This window comes from Leuresthes tenuis, unplaced genomic scaffold (assembly GCF_036924035.1).
Source record: "Leuresthes tenuis unplaced genomic scaffold, fLeuTen1.0.hap1 SCAF_3, whole genome shotgun sequence".
Lineage (NCBI taxonomy): Eukaryota > Metazoa > Chordata > Actinopteri > Atheriniformes > Atherinopsidae > Leuresthes > Leuresthes tenuis.
The window spans coordinates 19617393-19634733 of NW_027325357.1; the positions used below are offsets into that span (position 1 = coordinate 19617393).

At 41.8% G+C, this 17341-nt stretch overlaps 1 protein-coding gene across 3 annotated transcripts; it reads left to right on the top strand.

The window, feature by feature from the left end:
* The first annotated feature begins 237 nt into the window (after positions 1–237).
* inavab (innate immunity activator b) lies at positions 238–15892 on the top strand. Of its 3 annotated transcripts, none has more exons than XM_072382390.1 (10): positions 238–486; positions 7525–7639; positions 9550–9683; positions 11484–11606; positions 11728–11959; positions 12101–12154; positions 12452–12758; positions 13578–13733; positions 13913–14615; positions 15150–15892. In XM_072382390.1, the coding sequence occupies exons 2-10, from the start codon at positions 7585–7587 to the stop codon at positions 15240–15242; spliced, it is 1857 nt and encodes a 618-aa protein (XP_072238491.1). In that variant the 5' UTR covers positions 238–486; positions 7525–7584; the 3' UTR covers positions 15243–15892. The 3 variants fall into 3 exon arrangements, with proteins under 3 accessions (XP_072238491.1, XP_072238492.1, XP_072238490.1); XM_072382391.1 differs by lacking the exon at positions 238–486 and adding an exon at positions 5847–5971 and having other exon boundaries at positions 13581–13733; XM_072382389.1 differs by lacking the exon at positions 238–486 and adding an exon at positions 5848–5971 and having other exon boundaries at positions 15150–15891.
* The last annotated feature ends 1449 nt before the right edge of the window (positions 15893–17341 follow it).

The window sequence follows — 17341 nt, forward strand, 5'->3', positions numbered from 1 at the left end:
CATACATAGATTCCCTACAGCAAAGGAGGAGATTGGAGAAATGGACCAGCATTAAGAAAACAATACTTTGATCAATTTGTATGAATGCGTTGTATAAACCTCATTCTTAATCTGGATCAATTCACTTGATTTATATATGAGTAAGAAACGCAGTTACCAAGGTAAACACTTACAGTACCGTTCTAATTTCCGACTTCACGTGAAGGCAGCGCAGCATTGCTTCATTTTACTCCCGAAGTCGCTTATCCAACATCTCCTGCGTTCGGGTGGTATAGTTTTTAGTTTAATGTTTGAGTTTTAGTTTATTCGCATTTTACCGGAGACACGTTGTGTAAGAATCTCCACTGCTCTGTCTTTCGCTGCTTTGTCAACATAAAGCAGAGATAAACTTCCAGCTTAATCCTGGGAGGATGCGGGGAGCCCGTGGAGCGCAGATTGTATGGATGTAGCGGAGGCACGATGCTAGCAAGCTAACTAGCTCCTGGGGTAAGTGCAAAAGTAGTGGCATTATATATTTCCATTTGTTTTATTTACCTTGGGAACACGTCGTTTGCTCATTGGTGTTGAACTTCCCGTGGATAGAAGTAACTACAAATAGAGCTTTAAAGGTTGATTGGGTGAATCCTCTAAAGTGAGTCTCCAAACTTTGGGAAACTCTTCAAAGCTGAGGCCCAGCAGCTGTTTGCAGCTGACTGAGCGGGGAGATTTCACGTGTCTTCATGGTTCTCAGATACCATATTTTATTAGCTTAGTGTGCTCTCAAGCCGGTCAGTAGATACCAGAGCTCATAGTCCTTATTCTTCATGATTACTTGTGAATGCTGCAGTATTCAAGTCTGCATTACAGGTGTATCCGTCGACAGGTATCATCGAAAAACATAGTAGTGATAACACAGATAACAATTAGTGATAACACAGAGGCAAACCACTATGATATAGAGCAGTATGTTATCCCAACTTTCTCTGAATGTTGGCCTGAATGTGTTTCTGCCTGTCATGAGTTTGAAGGATAGTTCTTGATGTGTTTTGTCTGATCTGCCAGTTGTTTGTTGAGTAGAAGGGAAGTTTACAGGTGCACCATAAACTATGTAAAGAAATCAGACCGGCAGACGGAGAAGTTATGGAGCTGCAACATCCCCTTTGATCAGAAAGAGAGCAGCACTTTCAGGCAGACCTCTCAGACGGACACAATGAATTGTATAATGCTGTCCAACTATTGTTATAACCAGTTACGATAACCCATAAAGGTTTGAAAACAGGGTTTTGGTTTGAACAAATGCTTTATTCTTATTTAAACTTGAAACCATTTCCAAGCGAACGTGTGGCACAAGTTGTGAGGCGCTGTGGGCCATCGAAAGGGCAAGAAGGTTAACAAATGCAAGTGAGATTCTCCGTCTGTTTATTTCCAATATTAAACCACAGATGTACACCATAAAATGACAGTAATTGTTTTTTAATCAACAGAAAAAAATTAAATGCACTGGAATTTTATTCTAGTCATTCTAGCCTGTCATCGGTGTGTGGGTAAAGGTTTTGTTGGTGCTGCAGTCTCAGTGGTAGTAGTAGTAGTAGCAGATATATGTGGATTGAAATATCTCCACAGTCTACATTCCTGAGCATTGCCCTGAGGGCGAGCGGATTAACCCCTGCAACTTTGCTGACCTGCTGGTGGGTCAGTCATTAAACACTCAATCTTAACAGCCCAGGTCAAACCCACATAACTCTAGTGGAGATGTTACAATCAAATAAGCTTATGCTGAACTATACTGAATAATACATCGCCTTACCAGTGGGACTGAAGAATGAAGCCAAAGCAGAAGGGCCTCCAGCCTGCATCGTTTCCATGTAGTCGGGCTATTTGTTGTCCAGTTGAGTGGAAATTCTCTTACTAATTTTGAATTTGATTAATTGGATTTCATTGTATTATGACTACAATGAATTGGACTCTAATTGGCTTTGATTGGACTGTATCATTGAAGTGCCTTGAGATGACATTTGTTGTGATTTGGCGCTGTATGAATAGACTAAATTGAATTGAATTGAATTGTTACCTGTGATGGATGTAGCCTACTTTGCAAGAGTCAAAAAGTTCCTAATCCTTGGGTTCACAAACAGTTTTGTATTGGCTTAGCGTTAAATCTGATAATTAACATGACGTGCTGAAATCTAGACCCCTGCAGCATCTTACCCCCTTTTGACCCGTTCACTGTATGACACTAAATCAATTCTAAACCTCCAGAAACACTCGGTTGTATCTTGTGCATTTTACAGGCCCAGGGTTTAATCAGGCGCTATTCTGATATAAGATAGAGGTGGACTGAGATGTGATTTTAAAGGTTAGTGCAACATTGCATGACATTCATTGTCATTATTAGTATGCCTTCATGCGAAAGACAGCCTCAGTGCAGGAGTTGGATCCAACTCATTCTCTATGTGAAATATTTTCTCAAACCAGATATGAAATGGCACAAGACAGTCTTTATTGTATTTTTACACGCACAAGCGGTGGCTGAGTAGTTCTATACCTCCGTATGATTTTGAATAACATGCTGACACAGTCCTGCCTCAAACAGCAGCATTAAGAGCTGTAATTTGTTGAAAAGCTGAGTCAGTGAGTGCCAAATGAGGCTTCATTTTTAAACATACACACAGCCAAATCTAGCGTTTTTCTTCTTTCGCAAAGCAGAGCTGATTTACACTGAAAAAAAGTTGCCACAGCAGCACCTCGGGAATGAGCATAAAACTGCTGTCTGCCACATTCAGCCACCTGCACAGCTGTGGCCTCCTTCTGTCAACAAACGCACACGCTAAGTGATCATTTTAAGCGTGAAGCTGGTCCAAATCAAGGCCCATTCGCTGCCTGTGTCATACAGTGCCGGGCGTCATTACATCAGTGATTGCTTGTTGACATGTCTCGATGGGCCACATTTCGGTCACTATTTTCAGACTCATTATGTTGCCTGATGACAGGAACAGAAGGACAGAAGCTTCATTGGGAATTCGGTTGTATTAAAAACACTGTGTGACCGCAGAGAGCTGGAGCGAGGCAAAGGAAAGTATTCTGGCTAACAATAGGCAGATTCAGCTACCAAGTGGTGTTATAATAATACTATTTTTATTATTATTGTCTAATTACTCATGACAAATACTGTGATCGATACCGTCTGCACCCCTGTGCACCCATAGGTGTAGAGTGTTTTCACATCTTGATCAGTGCATCTTAATCCCTGCAGGCAGAGAGGTGTGACTAGCTCCAGGAATCTGTTTGTGCCTTTTAAAACTGTAGCATTTGTGTGATAGTTTGACTTCATGTCATGTTTAATTGCCGGCCCCTTGATTTAAGCCTCGTCACAGCCAAGACTTTCAACATCCGGTGGAGTGAGGGAGTATGTCGTGAAATATTGATGGTAAATGTGTGATCCCCTTGTCAGCTGATGGCTCTACACCGGCTGCAGAAGTCTAGTCATGCACTTATAAAAGGGCTCGAGAATATTTTAAGAATTCGCTTTGCCAGCTGCTGTGTTGCCTACACAAAGCAGCTCTCTGTCTCTCGGGCACTTCTGCTTTATATAAACTATCCATGACATCCACCAACTGGCTTCCACCCCCGTTTTAGGGATATCTGTGATGTACAGCAGGATCGTGGGATATGATGGACACGACGGACTTGGCAGTTGTCGTATTTGCACTATTTGAGAAATTCTGGCTCTCGGTTGTCACGTTATAGCCGTGTTTCTATGTTGATTTCGAGCATGTCTTATTGCACAGCGTTGGCTCACTGTAGAATTAGTGCCTGTAAAACATCTGACCTGTAGTTTCCCATGACCAGAAGAAGTTATTGTTCCTTTGTGTGACAGCACTTCCCTATATGTGATTTTAGGATATCAGAGTGCTTGGTATGCGGAGTGTTTACATGATGCCCTGCCGCTTCTGTTCTTGTAATGTATCACCCTCGTCGACGACGAAAGCTTTTCTTAGTCCTGCCTAAAGATTTCAGGTCAGCCAGAAGACTGCGGTAGTAAAATCGTGGCGGTATTTGAACTCCTCTTGAGCCCCTCCCCAAGTATTAGAAATGCCTGTGAGCCGTACGCAGCACAGTTTAGCGACACAACGAGCTGCATCTCTAAAAGTAATTACTTTTAAGGCCGCTGCTGGTTCACATCTGTTTTACTTTACTAAGTACAAAGTGGCATAAACTCTCAACTCATTAAAACAGAATTGGTATCTCTGCTTGTGCTTTGTAATTTTGTGTTCCGAGACAAAGCTGTGAAATGTACCCAAAATAATATTTGCATTTGTATTTGTGATATTTCACTGTGCCAGTGTCACTGTCACTGTGTCATCGGTCGGCGGGTGGAGGCATAGAGCCTCCGCAAGGCGGACGTGGACGGAGGAGGAAAAATGTTGAATTAACCTTTAATTGGATCCGTTTGATTCATGTTGGAAAAACAAACAAGAGCTTGAATAAACACGACGCTATCTTTGTTGTTCTAAAACTCAAGTCTTTTATTAGATTCCTCCCACATCTTTAGTAGTGATGGATAAAAGGCGTTGCTGGGGCGTGAACTTCTTTTGGCTTCTGAAGGGTTGGCATACCAGAAAAAGCCTGAGAACCCCTGGTCTTGGCATCTGTGAAATGTGTCCAAGTTGTGCTCACACACCGTGAAGTCTAAATGCAGGCGTCACCGAAGCAAAACTTTACAGCTTCTGTCACTCGAGCCGCGGCTTCCTCGGTGCCGTGTAATTTGAGATCCGATCCCTAAACGTCTGGGAATTGCTGGAGCTTTTTCCAAGTGTGTGAATACTGACATTCCTGGAAAGCCAAAATGAATGGTGAGATTCAGAATGAATGTGAGCCGTGGTGTTACAGAGCAGGTGCGAAGGGTCTCTTTAAATCATGTAGACTGTCCCTCTTCCACATGCTGCTCTCCCGTTTATGGTGGGGAGCAGAAACGATTGCCTCCGTGCTTCACTCTGTGCTCTCGCTCTCTGAGTCGGTTGACAAATGGAAACATTTCTTGGGTTATGTGGAAATCAAATTATGAGTTCATAGCTGGTCATTCATTTTCATCTCCTGTTGCACAACCACGAGATGGCGGTAAACATGCATTCATTGAGATATATGAGCTCCATCTCAAAGTAGTTAACTGTTGGTCGTTGTGTGAAACCAGTAGTCCAAAACAAGCCATTAAGTCATAGAATCATTTACAGTCAGTGTTGAAAGCTTTATGTTTGGCTTCACTGATTTATGCTTAAAAGTCAGATCACTTAGCAAACCTTCCCTCAAGTTAAATTGCGAATGATTCGGTTAGTCAAATCATCAGGATAAATCGATTAAAGCAGCAACTTTGAATCAATGAACATGTTTTACAAAAGAAATATTTTGCCCTATAACATGTTAGAACTTGGTCAAATGGACACAACAGGTTCATATAGGAATGTGATGTCCTCGTATCCCTTATTTTGTTCAAAAAGATGGTTTACAAATACATTCTCTATTTAGATATTATACGATGTCAAAGAAAGCAGAAAAATCCCCTTTTATGACACGGCCCCTAAACCATTTTACGTCCATTTTTCTATACGTATAGTTGCATTTGGCTTCTTTTTTTTTTGGAGCGACAGCGTCTCTGAAATTCGGTACGTTTCAGTCAAGTTGCCACAGCCCGTGGATTAGTAGACAGATAAGGTAATGTGAGGTGTAATTTGGCTGCGCTGGTCATTGTTGTTGACACAGTTTCAGACTCAGGAGAGCTGAGTTATATGACACCGTGTAAAGCGCTCAGCCCTCTGTGTACGCAGCCACTCCTCTTCAGCAGGCCGCCTTTTCTTAGTGGGCGAGTCTCTCGCTCCTGCCCAACACTCCACTCAGCTCACATTTTTTTTTGCACTTCCATTCAAGTCGGGAGTTCAGTGAAAAGATTTCACCTGCTGGATATTTGGCCCATTTTGCTTCTTAGATTTTCCACAAAGTAAGTACACATTTTGAATATTGTTCAGCGCTTCATTGGCACGTGGTTTTTAGATCAATCTGGTGTCCTCTGGGCACTTTAATTTGGATTATTGTAGACAATCTCAAATTTTCCTTTTCCTTATGAAAATGTCTGTTCTGATTTTATTCGTTTTCCTGCCTGTACTGCCGCATATTCTCTGATCGTCTGTTTTAGGGGGGAAAAAAAGAACATTTTGTAAGATATAACACAAAAGATGTGTCCCACAGAGATACAGCCGCATCTGTCAATCCGTTTGACTGGAACAAGTGTAAAGCCTTTCCTTTAAATGTCAAGATGCTGAGCATGCTGTGCATCAAACCGCTCCCTTAAAACACAACACAATGTATGCCTGGAGGTGAGAGGTGAGATTCAGTGTCTGTCACACGCTGAACTGGAGAGACGGATCCTTAAAAGACATGGTCGAATAGATAAAGAGATAAAGATTCTGTGCTAAAAGTGAACTCTTTTGACTTACTGCTCAGCATGTAAATCATTGTAGTATCACAGCGGTGGATTTCAGATATTACAACATTCCCGTTAAGCATAGCTTGCGGTTACAGGCATATCTTAACTTTCTTAGGCTCAGCGATCAGTGTCAGTGATCTTGATGGACGATCTTGTCCCAGTGTGCTGTACATGAGCATTTTCTCCTCTTTTCTGCAAACAAGGCAGCTCCTGCTGCTTGAAGCTGTGAAGATCCTAGTCACGGTCATTTGGATTTTGTGTCATTTTCATGTAATGTTGGGCACGATAAGGAGATACATTTAGTTATTATCTGCACGCTCTTCAGTGTCACACTTTGCCCGGGTCAACATTGTTTCGCCTCTTAAAGTTGTTCCTCCAAACGGTGACTGCGGGATAGCTTTGTGCGGTGAGCTGAGGTGACGTTCCCCGGTGTGCTGGAATGCAATCAGTCACCACCGCATTTACCGAGTTAATAATCAAACCCACGAGCCTCACAATTTAGATTTGACACCACAGATTGGACGCACATACATTCCACGGAATGAGTTAATGCTCATCATGACATGAGAGACGAACAGTCACAGGAAACACCCGAGGTGCAGCAACACATATGTGTACTCACGCCGTTGGAGACAATGACTACACCTGTCTGTGAGGTCACACCTGAGTCACAGGACTGTTGGGGGAAGCGCTTGTTTTCTATTATATGGCTTTGAAACTTTGTGTCTACTGGCTTCTTTTTGGGTTTTACTTTCAGGTAGATTTCGAATTTTTCCATCCAACTGGATTCTGGTTGGAATTCATTCTGGTTTTGACGCTCTGCCAACAGAACTGTGTTTTTGAAATCCCAGCAATCTGTTTGAAAATCTTTGGAAATTCGTTGTTCCCTTTCTTGGATTTATATTCTATTTGGGGCATTACGTTATCCACAGAACTTTGCGAACGAGCTGCGCAGTTCTTGTTTAAATGTCTTATTCCACCAAAAGTGTCTCATCATATTGTCTATTTCTCCTTGAAAATCGAAGCCGAAATTTGGTGTTTCCTAATTGTGAAATGATATTTTACAGGACATGATGTTGTTTATTTGCGTCCACTGAAGAACAGCGACAGGAAATCAATCTGCTGGCATGGAGGTCACTGGCGAGATCAGCGACACCGACAGTGGCATCATTCTTCATTCAGGTAAAGTCCTTTTTTTTTATCATTCAGAGCTGGTGCCCACCCTTGTAAAAACAGTATGTCAGCTGGCTTGAGTGTCTTACTGGCTGCTTTTGTATCACATAATAGAGCTTTTATCTGTTTGCCGAACCAGAACTGTGTTACAATGCTGTAATTTTCCTGACAGTAGAGCTCTTCCACTCTCTTAAATCATCTCTCACCACCTCCACAGTGGATTGGTTTTTATTGCTAATTCCATCCAGTTAAAATCAAGAGCAAATGCTGTACTTGTTTTGGGAAAAACAAGAGAACAGGGACAAAAAGTGGATGGGATCTACTGTGACTAAGCACCAGATTACTTGTTGTGTCCTGTACGACACAAAGGAAAAGGCTTCATTTACGTTTGCAGTGGCACACCTTTGAGCAGTTCGATGTGTGAAATTGTATTTTATTACTTTCATTAGGCTAAAATATTAGAATAACGATTGAAACGACTGAGCCATTATTCAGAGTAATAGTGGTAAGAATTTTTTATAATTAATGAATCTCTTTTCTTTTGATTTGTATGTGTGAACTAAAAAAAATCTGAAAAGTCTGCAGCCCCATGCTGAAAGTTGCCATGTTTTTCCTTGTCCTGATTGTATGAAGTTGGATATTTTCTGGACTTTGACTGCACTTAAAGCTACCGCAGTAGTCTGAGCACATTTGAAATAGTCGACCACATTCAACATCTTTTGTCCCATAACAACACCAGATTAACCGTAAACTATAACCACCTTGTTCTTCTGTGCTTATTGCGGTATTACTGATTAGTAATGGCTTTTCTGACATTCCTCGCGCCTTAATTGAGCCACGTGGTGTCTGCCCTATACAATGAAAAAGTGTCAGTCTACAGAGAATTGGGGGATTGTGACTGAAAAAAAGAGGAACTCTGTGGCCTATTGTTGTGCTGTCACACTTGTTTTCCGGTTGCACCTCAAATGTTTGTCAGTACCTGCAGGGATTCTTCTATTAATCTCTTAAGGTATGTGCTGCTCAATGCATTTTGCCTGTAGCCACTCCCACATTCCTGAGACTAATCTTAATGTCATCGGTCACCAAGGCTACAGACAGCACCAGTTGAATACTCACATTATTTATAGTTACAAAGATCCTGAGACTGATTTAGCAGTTTCAGTGTCGGCAATGAAAACAATGATGCTGATACTGTACAAAAGGAGCACTCTCCAGTTGAATTTTTTGTCACAATAGTTTGAAATCCTCCTTGACGATTCAGTTTGCTGCAGTGGATAACCCAATTCTACGTGTCTTGTTGTAATGTCATTATGACAGATTACTTAAAAGACAACAGAAAATAAAGTTTGTGATTGAATGTACGCAGAATCATCATAAAAAGAAACAAAATGATTAAACTGAACTATCATCACCAGCATGAAGTATTTGAATTCAAAACTCATTTCACTGGAACCACTAATGATACACGAGTGAACAGACCTCTTTTTCTCAAACTTGATTGATTTGTCTTCAGATTTTTGTACGTGGGGAGCGTGCATAAATATGCAGTGAACACACTGGGCTGTCAGCGTGTGGAAATGGTGCCTCTGTGACACAAAGTCAACTAAAAATTAACACAATCTCCTTCCTAAAAGCAGGAATTGTCGTTGGCTTGGGTTTTATATCAGATGAAACTCTTCAACACATTGCGGTTTACCAATTTACCAAAATTAAACGATACATTTATTGATATCAAAATGAACAAAACTCCCAATTGTTTTTTATTGATCTTTTTTCCTTTTGTTTTTGGATTTAATCATCGATTTGACTGCTTCATGAGCATGAGCGTTGACTACTGCATGAAGAGCAATACGACTGTCACGATTCAGACGTCAAGTCTCAAATGAGTCGAGTTATCTCTTATTTGTTGCATGACACAGGCTCTGACAGCCCGACCACGCATACAAAGGATGTGACCACGCACACGAGGGCCATGAAGCTTAAACACCAGGCACTTCAAGACCGGCTGGAGATCTGCTTACTGGAGCTGAAGAAGCTCTGCATCCGCGAAGCTGTAAGTATTGGTAACAGATCAGCACTTAAGACCTAACAGGTAAAATCGCATTGAAAGCATGTCACAGAACAACTAAGCCACATGATTATGACAATCTATGCTCTGGTAAGTTCAGTAAAGCTTTTGTCTGTCCTAAACAAAGTAAAGCTAAAGATAACAGTGTGTAATTAACCAAGCTGATGCACTGTACACTCACCATGTTGTTCATGATTCAGCACCTACCTAGAGTGGATTAAGTTGGTAGGGCGGTTTCATGAAGAGTTTTGATGACGCATGTGACTTCGTATTGATAAAAGCCCTTTTCTCACATGCACTGAAGTCCTGAAACTTTCCAAAGATGTTCCAGAAGAAGGCAAATGTCCGCAACATCATTCCAGACTTTCACACAGCGGGCGAACCTTATTGATACCAAAAATAACGTCTTTGTTAGGATGCCACTTTTTCTCTTTGGTAATTCATACAGAGCAGAAACAGGCAGCTCTACATCAGCGTGTGCTTACACACAGCAAGCCGACGTTGACTAATTTGGCTGAGTGACAACAACATCGTTGGTAAAGAGCGGTGTGTTCTGCAGTGCTGGCTGGCCCTTGGACACATGTCCGCAAATTCATTCATTAGGGCTGCATCAATTCAACCCCATTTTCTGCCTCTGTACTTGTACACAAGACACCAATGAAGGCGAATCACACCCACCTACTCGTACACCTTCTCGTGTTTTGCGTCCTCTACATTCTACCCAGACTATCCTCCATCGCATATCCAGCTATGAGAGTATTTTGAATCAAATTGTCTGCAGATTCTTCAGAAAATCCCAGTTTTCCGTGTGTAAAAACAGCTCAAGTGACGTGAAACAGAAACATTTATATGTGCTGGGTGAGAAGCTAAAGGAGCAATTCCACTGACCGAAAACAAAGGATGTTCAGATCTGATCACCTGGCCTTCGCCATCCCTCACCTGTCAGACACTTTCATTTGAGATATTAGACCACACTCTATGGCCACAATTAAATTTTTTTCAATATTTTATAGCTTGTTAGGTGATGATCTGGTGGTTCAGTCAGCAGAAGCAGTTTCAGCCTGTGTTTGAATGCTTAATGCATGACTTTGTCACTTAGCATCCCTTCAATTTTCTTTCATCTGCCTCTTTCGTTTTGTCTCTGCACTCTGAAGTTTCCAGTAAAGGCTAAAAACTGCCACATATAGTTATTTCGAAACTGGACACACTCTGATTTAGGCGTGTTGCTCCTGGGTAAAATCCCAGCACGGATGATTCTTCCTTGTTGACTCTGGGCTGGGCACTCTTGTTGAGACATGCTCAGATGAACTAATGGGAGTCATGATACCTCTCGCTCCTTTCAGTGACAAAAGCATGATTGAGCCTATTGGTCCCACTTCACATTTGTGTGTTTGTCAGGAGGTGGCTGGCTCTACATCACAATGAGTTGAAATTAGCAACCGTGAATTGTCACGCTCCCGATTTCGCTTCGAACACGGTCTGTGTGAGAAAGTCAAATCAAAAGAATGTGTTATGAAAGAAAATATCAACTTAACGCAGAATTGTGCAACCAGTTTTCCAAACTACTATGTCTGAACATGTAAGAGATCGGAATAAGATACTTGTACATTTTTCCGTAACTGCCATGGGGATCATAGAAACCAAAGAGAAATGTATCAGCTGTTGTTTTTTTTTTTATTCACTATTTAACCAGGGTTCTAACCGACCCTCAGAAAAAAATCAACTTTATCATGTTCAAATGTGGCTGTGTGGACTGTTGGATTTGATTATTTCTTTGTTTTATAGGAGCTGACGGGTCGTCTGTCAGAAGATTATCCTTTGCTGCCTGGAGAGAAGCCTCCACAGATTCGCAGACGCATCGGAGCTGCATTTCAATTGGACGAGCAAAACATCCCTCGAGGATCAGAGGTACTAGCAGCATTTGGAGACCACAAGGTGGAATAATGTCCTGTTTATCTATGTTACATAAACCTAAAAGACGCACATTGGGCTAAGAGTCACTCTGTCACCATGCTGTGACCTTTTACAGGACTCTGAACTGAGTTTAGTGGATGCTGAATTAGCGCTGCAGATGAAGATTTACGAAGCTGCTCGCAAGCTCTGCGAAGAGGATCACCTGAGCAAGGCTGTTAAGAAGAGCCGGTTACAGCAGCGCAAAAGAGAGGAGAAGAAACTCAAGCAGCTACAAGAAATGACCTTTCAGTTGAGAATGGAGCATGGTCGATCATCACCACTCCCTGCTTTTAATATTACACAACCAGGTGAGACTACTAAGCAAGGCAATAAAGGACATTTGGTTGTCAAAAGCCCCAAAAGATACTTCATAGAATCAAAACGTATCAGTTGAAAGTTCACAGATGTATACTCACCCTGTGAAAAATACTTTTTGTGTTTGTTTTCAGATCTTGGTACATCTGACGACAGCTCCTTATCTGATTCTGTTGTGCAAGATGAAGGTACGACCTAACTTGTCCCAATTTGTTCTAGTTGAAAAGCTGATTTTTTTTTTCTCCACTTTACTGTGAGAGTAAGCACAGCAGGTTTTTAATTTTTTTTTTATAGCTTTTGCAACATGACCTAGTAACAATAAAACATGAACCTGTGAACAGACTCTTGGAAGCATTGACTTTATATAGCAAAGCTTCTCTTCATTGAAGCTGCTCTTTAAAATGTAGTCTGTGATGAAGATGAATGTGAATCAACACTGACACTCTGCCATGCATGACATCATTTTTTTCTTTCTCTTTTTCTAGAAGTCACAAGCCAGTCCTCACAGCCGTCCTCAGGACTCCCATATTCAGTGAAGACAGATCCTCCCAAGCCTCCCCCCGTGTCCGCACATTCCTCTGTAGATGGCTCCCACATGCCTCGCCCTGTGGCTCCACAGTCCCCCCTCTTGAACCTTTGTCAATCTCCCTGTCCCAGCCTTGACTCTAGCTTTAGTTTAAACCAAAGCCCTCTGTGTGACCCTCCTCCCATCGAGCACTCCCCGTGGACAGAGTCTAGTCTTGACCAGCCTTACCAGAAGAGCAAAAAGTCCCGCTCCTCCAGCAAGTTGAGGTAACTCAGATCCTCCATCATGACTTCGGTCCTGTTCTTCAAGTTTATAGTATCGTAAACACAAACTCTGGTTTGTGAGTTTAAGTGAGCGGTGCTGTTTGGATTCTTATGAAAGATGGAAATAACCCATCCCTGCCTTGACTCTTAAGTATTTCCACGCTTCTACAAAAGGATGCAAATAACATTCCACAAAGCAGCTTGCAGAATTGTCAGCGATGCTGTGTTCATTTACAGTTCGCCGAGTCTGAACGTCTTCATATGTAGTTGCTAGGATGACACTGTAGGAAAAGACGGATTTATTTGAACAACACAGATAACAATCACGTCAGACAAATTTCCAAATCTAACCTTGTCACCACTTGTAGCACTGCTCTGAATCACCGTAGAAGCCAGTGAGTGTTCAGTGTTGTGCAACACTGCCACCTGCTTCTACAGTGGTGCTACAACATTTGTTGGATCGAGCCAACACAAATCTTGCCATTTGCAAACATGTAGTGATGCTGGGGGTATTCTTCAGGCTGTTCTGTACTGTAGGCTCCTAACTCTGAAAGATCCAGCCTGTGACAGCGTGTATTCCTTTTAGTTAGTCTACACATTTCCAAAAGTAACTGATGATGTCGGCCGCAGCGTGTCCGAGCCAATAAGACCAATATTTCTTAGTCAAGTATAAAGTCATGTGATGTTTGCTATGGTGAAGAAATGCTTTTTAAATCTCTTTTAAATGTAGCTATATAAATGAAAGAAACATTTTCTACTCCTAAACTTCAACTCTTTTCAAATGTTTATTGAAAAACTTTTTTTGTGTGTGTGTGTGTTCAGCAGTCCAGCCAAATCGGAGATGTTGCCACCGCTGGAGGCTTGTTTGTTACAGGCTTCACTGCCACAGCAGCTCTCTCATCTGAAGCTGAGCCGCACCCAGTCAAACAGCACTCCATCCACACCAGAGATGCGTGTGCACCGTCAGCTCTCCCTCAGGTAGCCACACCTCACATGGATCAGCAGTGCTAGAATAGTGATGTAATATACTTTTCCATGTTATTCACGTCCATGCATATTTAAGATATATACGTGGACATATTTTAAACTTGTGCTGTTTCTGAGTAACGCATATTTGTTGGTTTACTTGCTTTATTTGATTCTTGTGGTTTCCACAGGTTGTCCAATCCCGAATCTTCCTTCCATAAGGAACGCGGCCGTACCAGAGGCCCGAGGAGGCGACTGACGGAATACGGAATAATGTTACCAGAGAGTCCTTCCCCTGCACTAAACTGTGGGAACCATGTTAGCTCTGAGGATAGCAACTCTGAAAACTCATTCTCTTCTTATGGGAGCTCCCCGTGTCAGGAGTTGCCTTCTGACTTTCCCAAACAGTATCAGTCTGCATTCCCAGTCTCTAGCCCAGTTGGTGGTTATGGACCTCAAGCCTTACAATCCACTAGCTTTTACCGTAATCCCAGGTACATGCCGAGCCCTGTTATGCAGAGATCCTATTATAATGAAGAAATGATCTACCCACCTGACATGGACATGGCACGCCGACATTTCCCACAGCAAGCTCCTTGCACCCCCAGTAGATATGAATATTGGTATAAAGACAGTCCCGTACCCCAGCAAAGAGCACACAGGCCTTTGCCTCCTGATGTCAGACACGTGCCCCCGGCGCAGTTGGACCATCCGCACTTCTGCTCCAGCGGTCTACCACGACAGGTAGTGAACGAGCATCTGAAGTCATGGCATCGTCGCAGTCAGCTCAAAGCACCCAGGTCTCGTTCTCTGGACAGACAGGGAGCAGTCCGAGTGAAAAGCATGCCGGCTCGGGAGTCAATGGGCTACCAGAATCAGAAGTATCACAACCAAGTAAGCGCTCAAAACTAACTTCATGCCTTTTTTTTACGGCAGGTGTTTGGATATTGTCACTGAGGCCTGTGTTGCATTTTTGAGATTGTGTTGCCTGACAGAGAGAAAATGATCTAGTTCAATCTTTACTGTCATTACAAACATTGAGAAATAAATTTATACCAAACGTTCCTATGTTAAAGACTGCACGTTTGTTTACGTTTTATTTGCAACGTTAATTACTTTGAAATGATAAAGTTTGCTGTTTAAGCTGTTGAAATTTGCCAGAACTGTTCACATAGTGCCTGCCCCTGTTTCCTGATTCAGTTTGTTCTGATTTTAACACTTTCCCTCATCTCAAACGGAAGCAGACCTTTTTTCTTTATTTTTGGTGTGTTGACGACTAAAGAAAAAAGCTTCTTCATTTACTAGTTTAGGTCTTGCACCAAACAACAGACCCTTTTGCAAATAGCCGAATCAGTTATTTTATAGCCAATCGTATTTTTCAGGGCTTTAAAAGAATTTCTGTTGAATAATCCATTTGCTAACTTTCAGGTTGTTCAAAGAGGACCTGTCCAAAGAGCCGCTGATGACGCACCTGAGTGCTGGATAGTGGACGATGGCTCTCACTTTATGAGCCAAGTGTGAAGAGAAAACACTCCAGAGGGAATATTCAACTCAGAGACTACGGTTTTCCCCTTAAACGACAGTGAAGGGGTCAAAAAATGTTATTGTGTATGCCCATAAAGAGCTGATTTTCCTGTGGTTAACAGTTCTTTTCATCATCCTGTTTATCTGTCTGGCTACAATCAAGCATACAAGACAAGGTTTGAAAAAATCTGGGGCACCTCACGATATAAAGCAATGTGTGAAACGGAAACCACAACCCCCAGGTTACTACAAAGTCATAAACATCCTTGACAGAGTCGACTACTCTGCAGTTGTATCGACCTGAAGAGCAGCTGCAAGGCATATCTGCTGTTTTTAACCACGCGTCGTTGGCGTGTTCCAACAATTCCAGATTTAAGCGTCAAACGTAACGCTCGTGAAACATGAAAAATGGGAAGAGGATGAATGCGATCGCGTGCCATAGTGAGTCTGACGCTATAAATTCTGTCAGCTCAGCTATGTGATCATGAATTACGGGAGTGTTTTTCGCAAGTGGAGCAATTCCGACCAAAATGGTAACTGGCCGCAGGGAGATGTCAGGAGCTCCTGCACACGGCCGATCCGTCACCGTTCCGAAGATCAGTGTTGTGTGTAAAGTTGTTGATGTTGATCACAAATGAGCTGAAGCTGAAAATAATAATAATAATAAAAAGGTACATTTGTGTGAGAGCGTACTCCAGGCATTGAAGCCATTCCTCTGCTGTCTGGTCGATGGTAAATGACTCTTCAACTGGCTGTTAGAAGGAAATTAACCTCTGTATAACGTCAAAGATGAACAGTATGTCACCGTGTTGATGAACTAAAGCGGCTTGAATTATATATCCTGAGATTGACCTCTGTATTGTTTACTTTTAGAGGCAAAAGTGCCTGTTAACTTTAACTACTAATAATTTTAATCAGCTGGTTGAAACGCAGTACTAACCAAATTCTGAACTAGAATTAAGATGGAAGCACAGTCTCGATGTCTGGCAGCTACTAGGACGTCCAATTGAAATGTAAAACGTCAGCTTTGATGATGCTTTTTTACGCGTGTCTGTTGGTGCATGTGTCACCATTCGTTTCCTAAGCACCAGTAAGAGTTTAATCTGACAGAAGCTGTAATATTTGTTTAAGAAGCAGATGCTCTCCTCTTAATCCAGAAAATATTCAGCTGTAGATAGTTTGAAAAGGAGATTTAAATGCTACAATTTCAACTCCAGCTATACACGGACTGGTCTCTCATTTATATGTTAATTTATTGTGATTTTACGCCGTTGGACAGCTTGAAAGTCAGACATGAAATCAAATCAGACCTGGACCACACTTTGCAGATCAAACCCAGTCTAGTTGTATGTATCAAAAGCTAGACTGCAATCACGTTGCCTTTGTGCCTCTTATTTTTCTACTGTCTTTTTCTATTTATCCACTTTAGCAGTGACCTGATGGTTTACTTTGCTGTTTATGAAAACCTGTGAACATATTTTCCCTGTGGAAGTAAATAAATGGTGTTGTTTGTATATTGTCGAGTTTCATTTACGTGCTTTTATTCCTGTGTATTTGTTCAGGCTTTCAGGTTTTTTTATGAGCACACATTGATATGTCAGAGTAAGAAAAGCACAGTTGTAAATGATGTGATTTCTTTGATTGGTGTTATTTCCACTTGTGCTTTCTCTACGAAGCGACGTGCTAAATAATGAAAATGTGGCTGTGAATGCACAGTTGTGGTGCTTTTATTTCCACCGTGCCTTAGAAATATGTACAACACTGAGAGGCGTGTTTTTATTACTTGATACTTTTTATGTGTGAAGAGAGATACAGCAGTCAGTCTTGTAATATTTTTTTTCCTAAGAGTTAATGGTTATGAGGAATAAGCTGCTACTTTAAAGAGCCGTACAAATGTCAGGACTCCTGAGGTCAGCGTGAAAATCTAAAAAGATGAAAATGTCCCTTTGAGAGCACTCAAATCCTTCAAAAATCTTCTGGATCTTACTTGAAAAGATAGATTTTTCTTTCGTTCAGCTAATACATTGTCTGTGTTCCCCGCTGTTATGACAGGCTGTGTGTATTGAGGCCTTCTTGGAACATTTTTTTTTCTTTTA

Bases quoted from the DNA above. Each gene is read 5' to 3' on its own strand.
- inavab (XM_072382390.1), top strand. From the start codon at position 7,585: ATGGAGGTCACTGGCGAGATCAGCGACACCGACAGTGGCATCATTCTT. The intron at 11,607-11,727 runs GTACTAGCAGCA...GACCTTTTACAG, and splicing joins ACATCCCTCGAGGATCAGAG to GACTCTGAACTGAGTTTAGT. The intron at 11,960-12,100 runs GTGAGACTACTA...GTTTGTTTTCAG, and splicing joins TTTTAATATTACACAACCAG to ATCTTGGTACATCTGACGAC.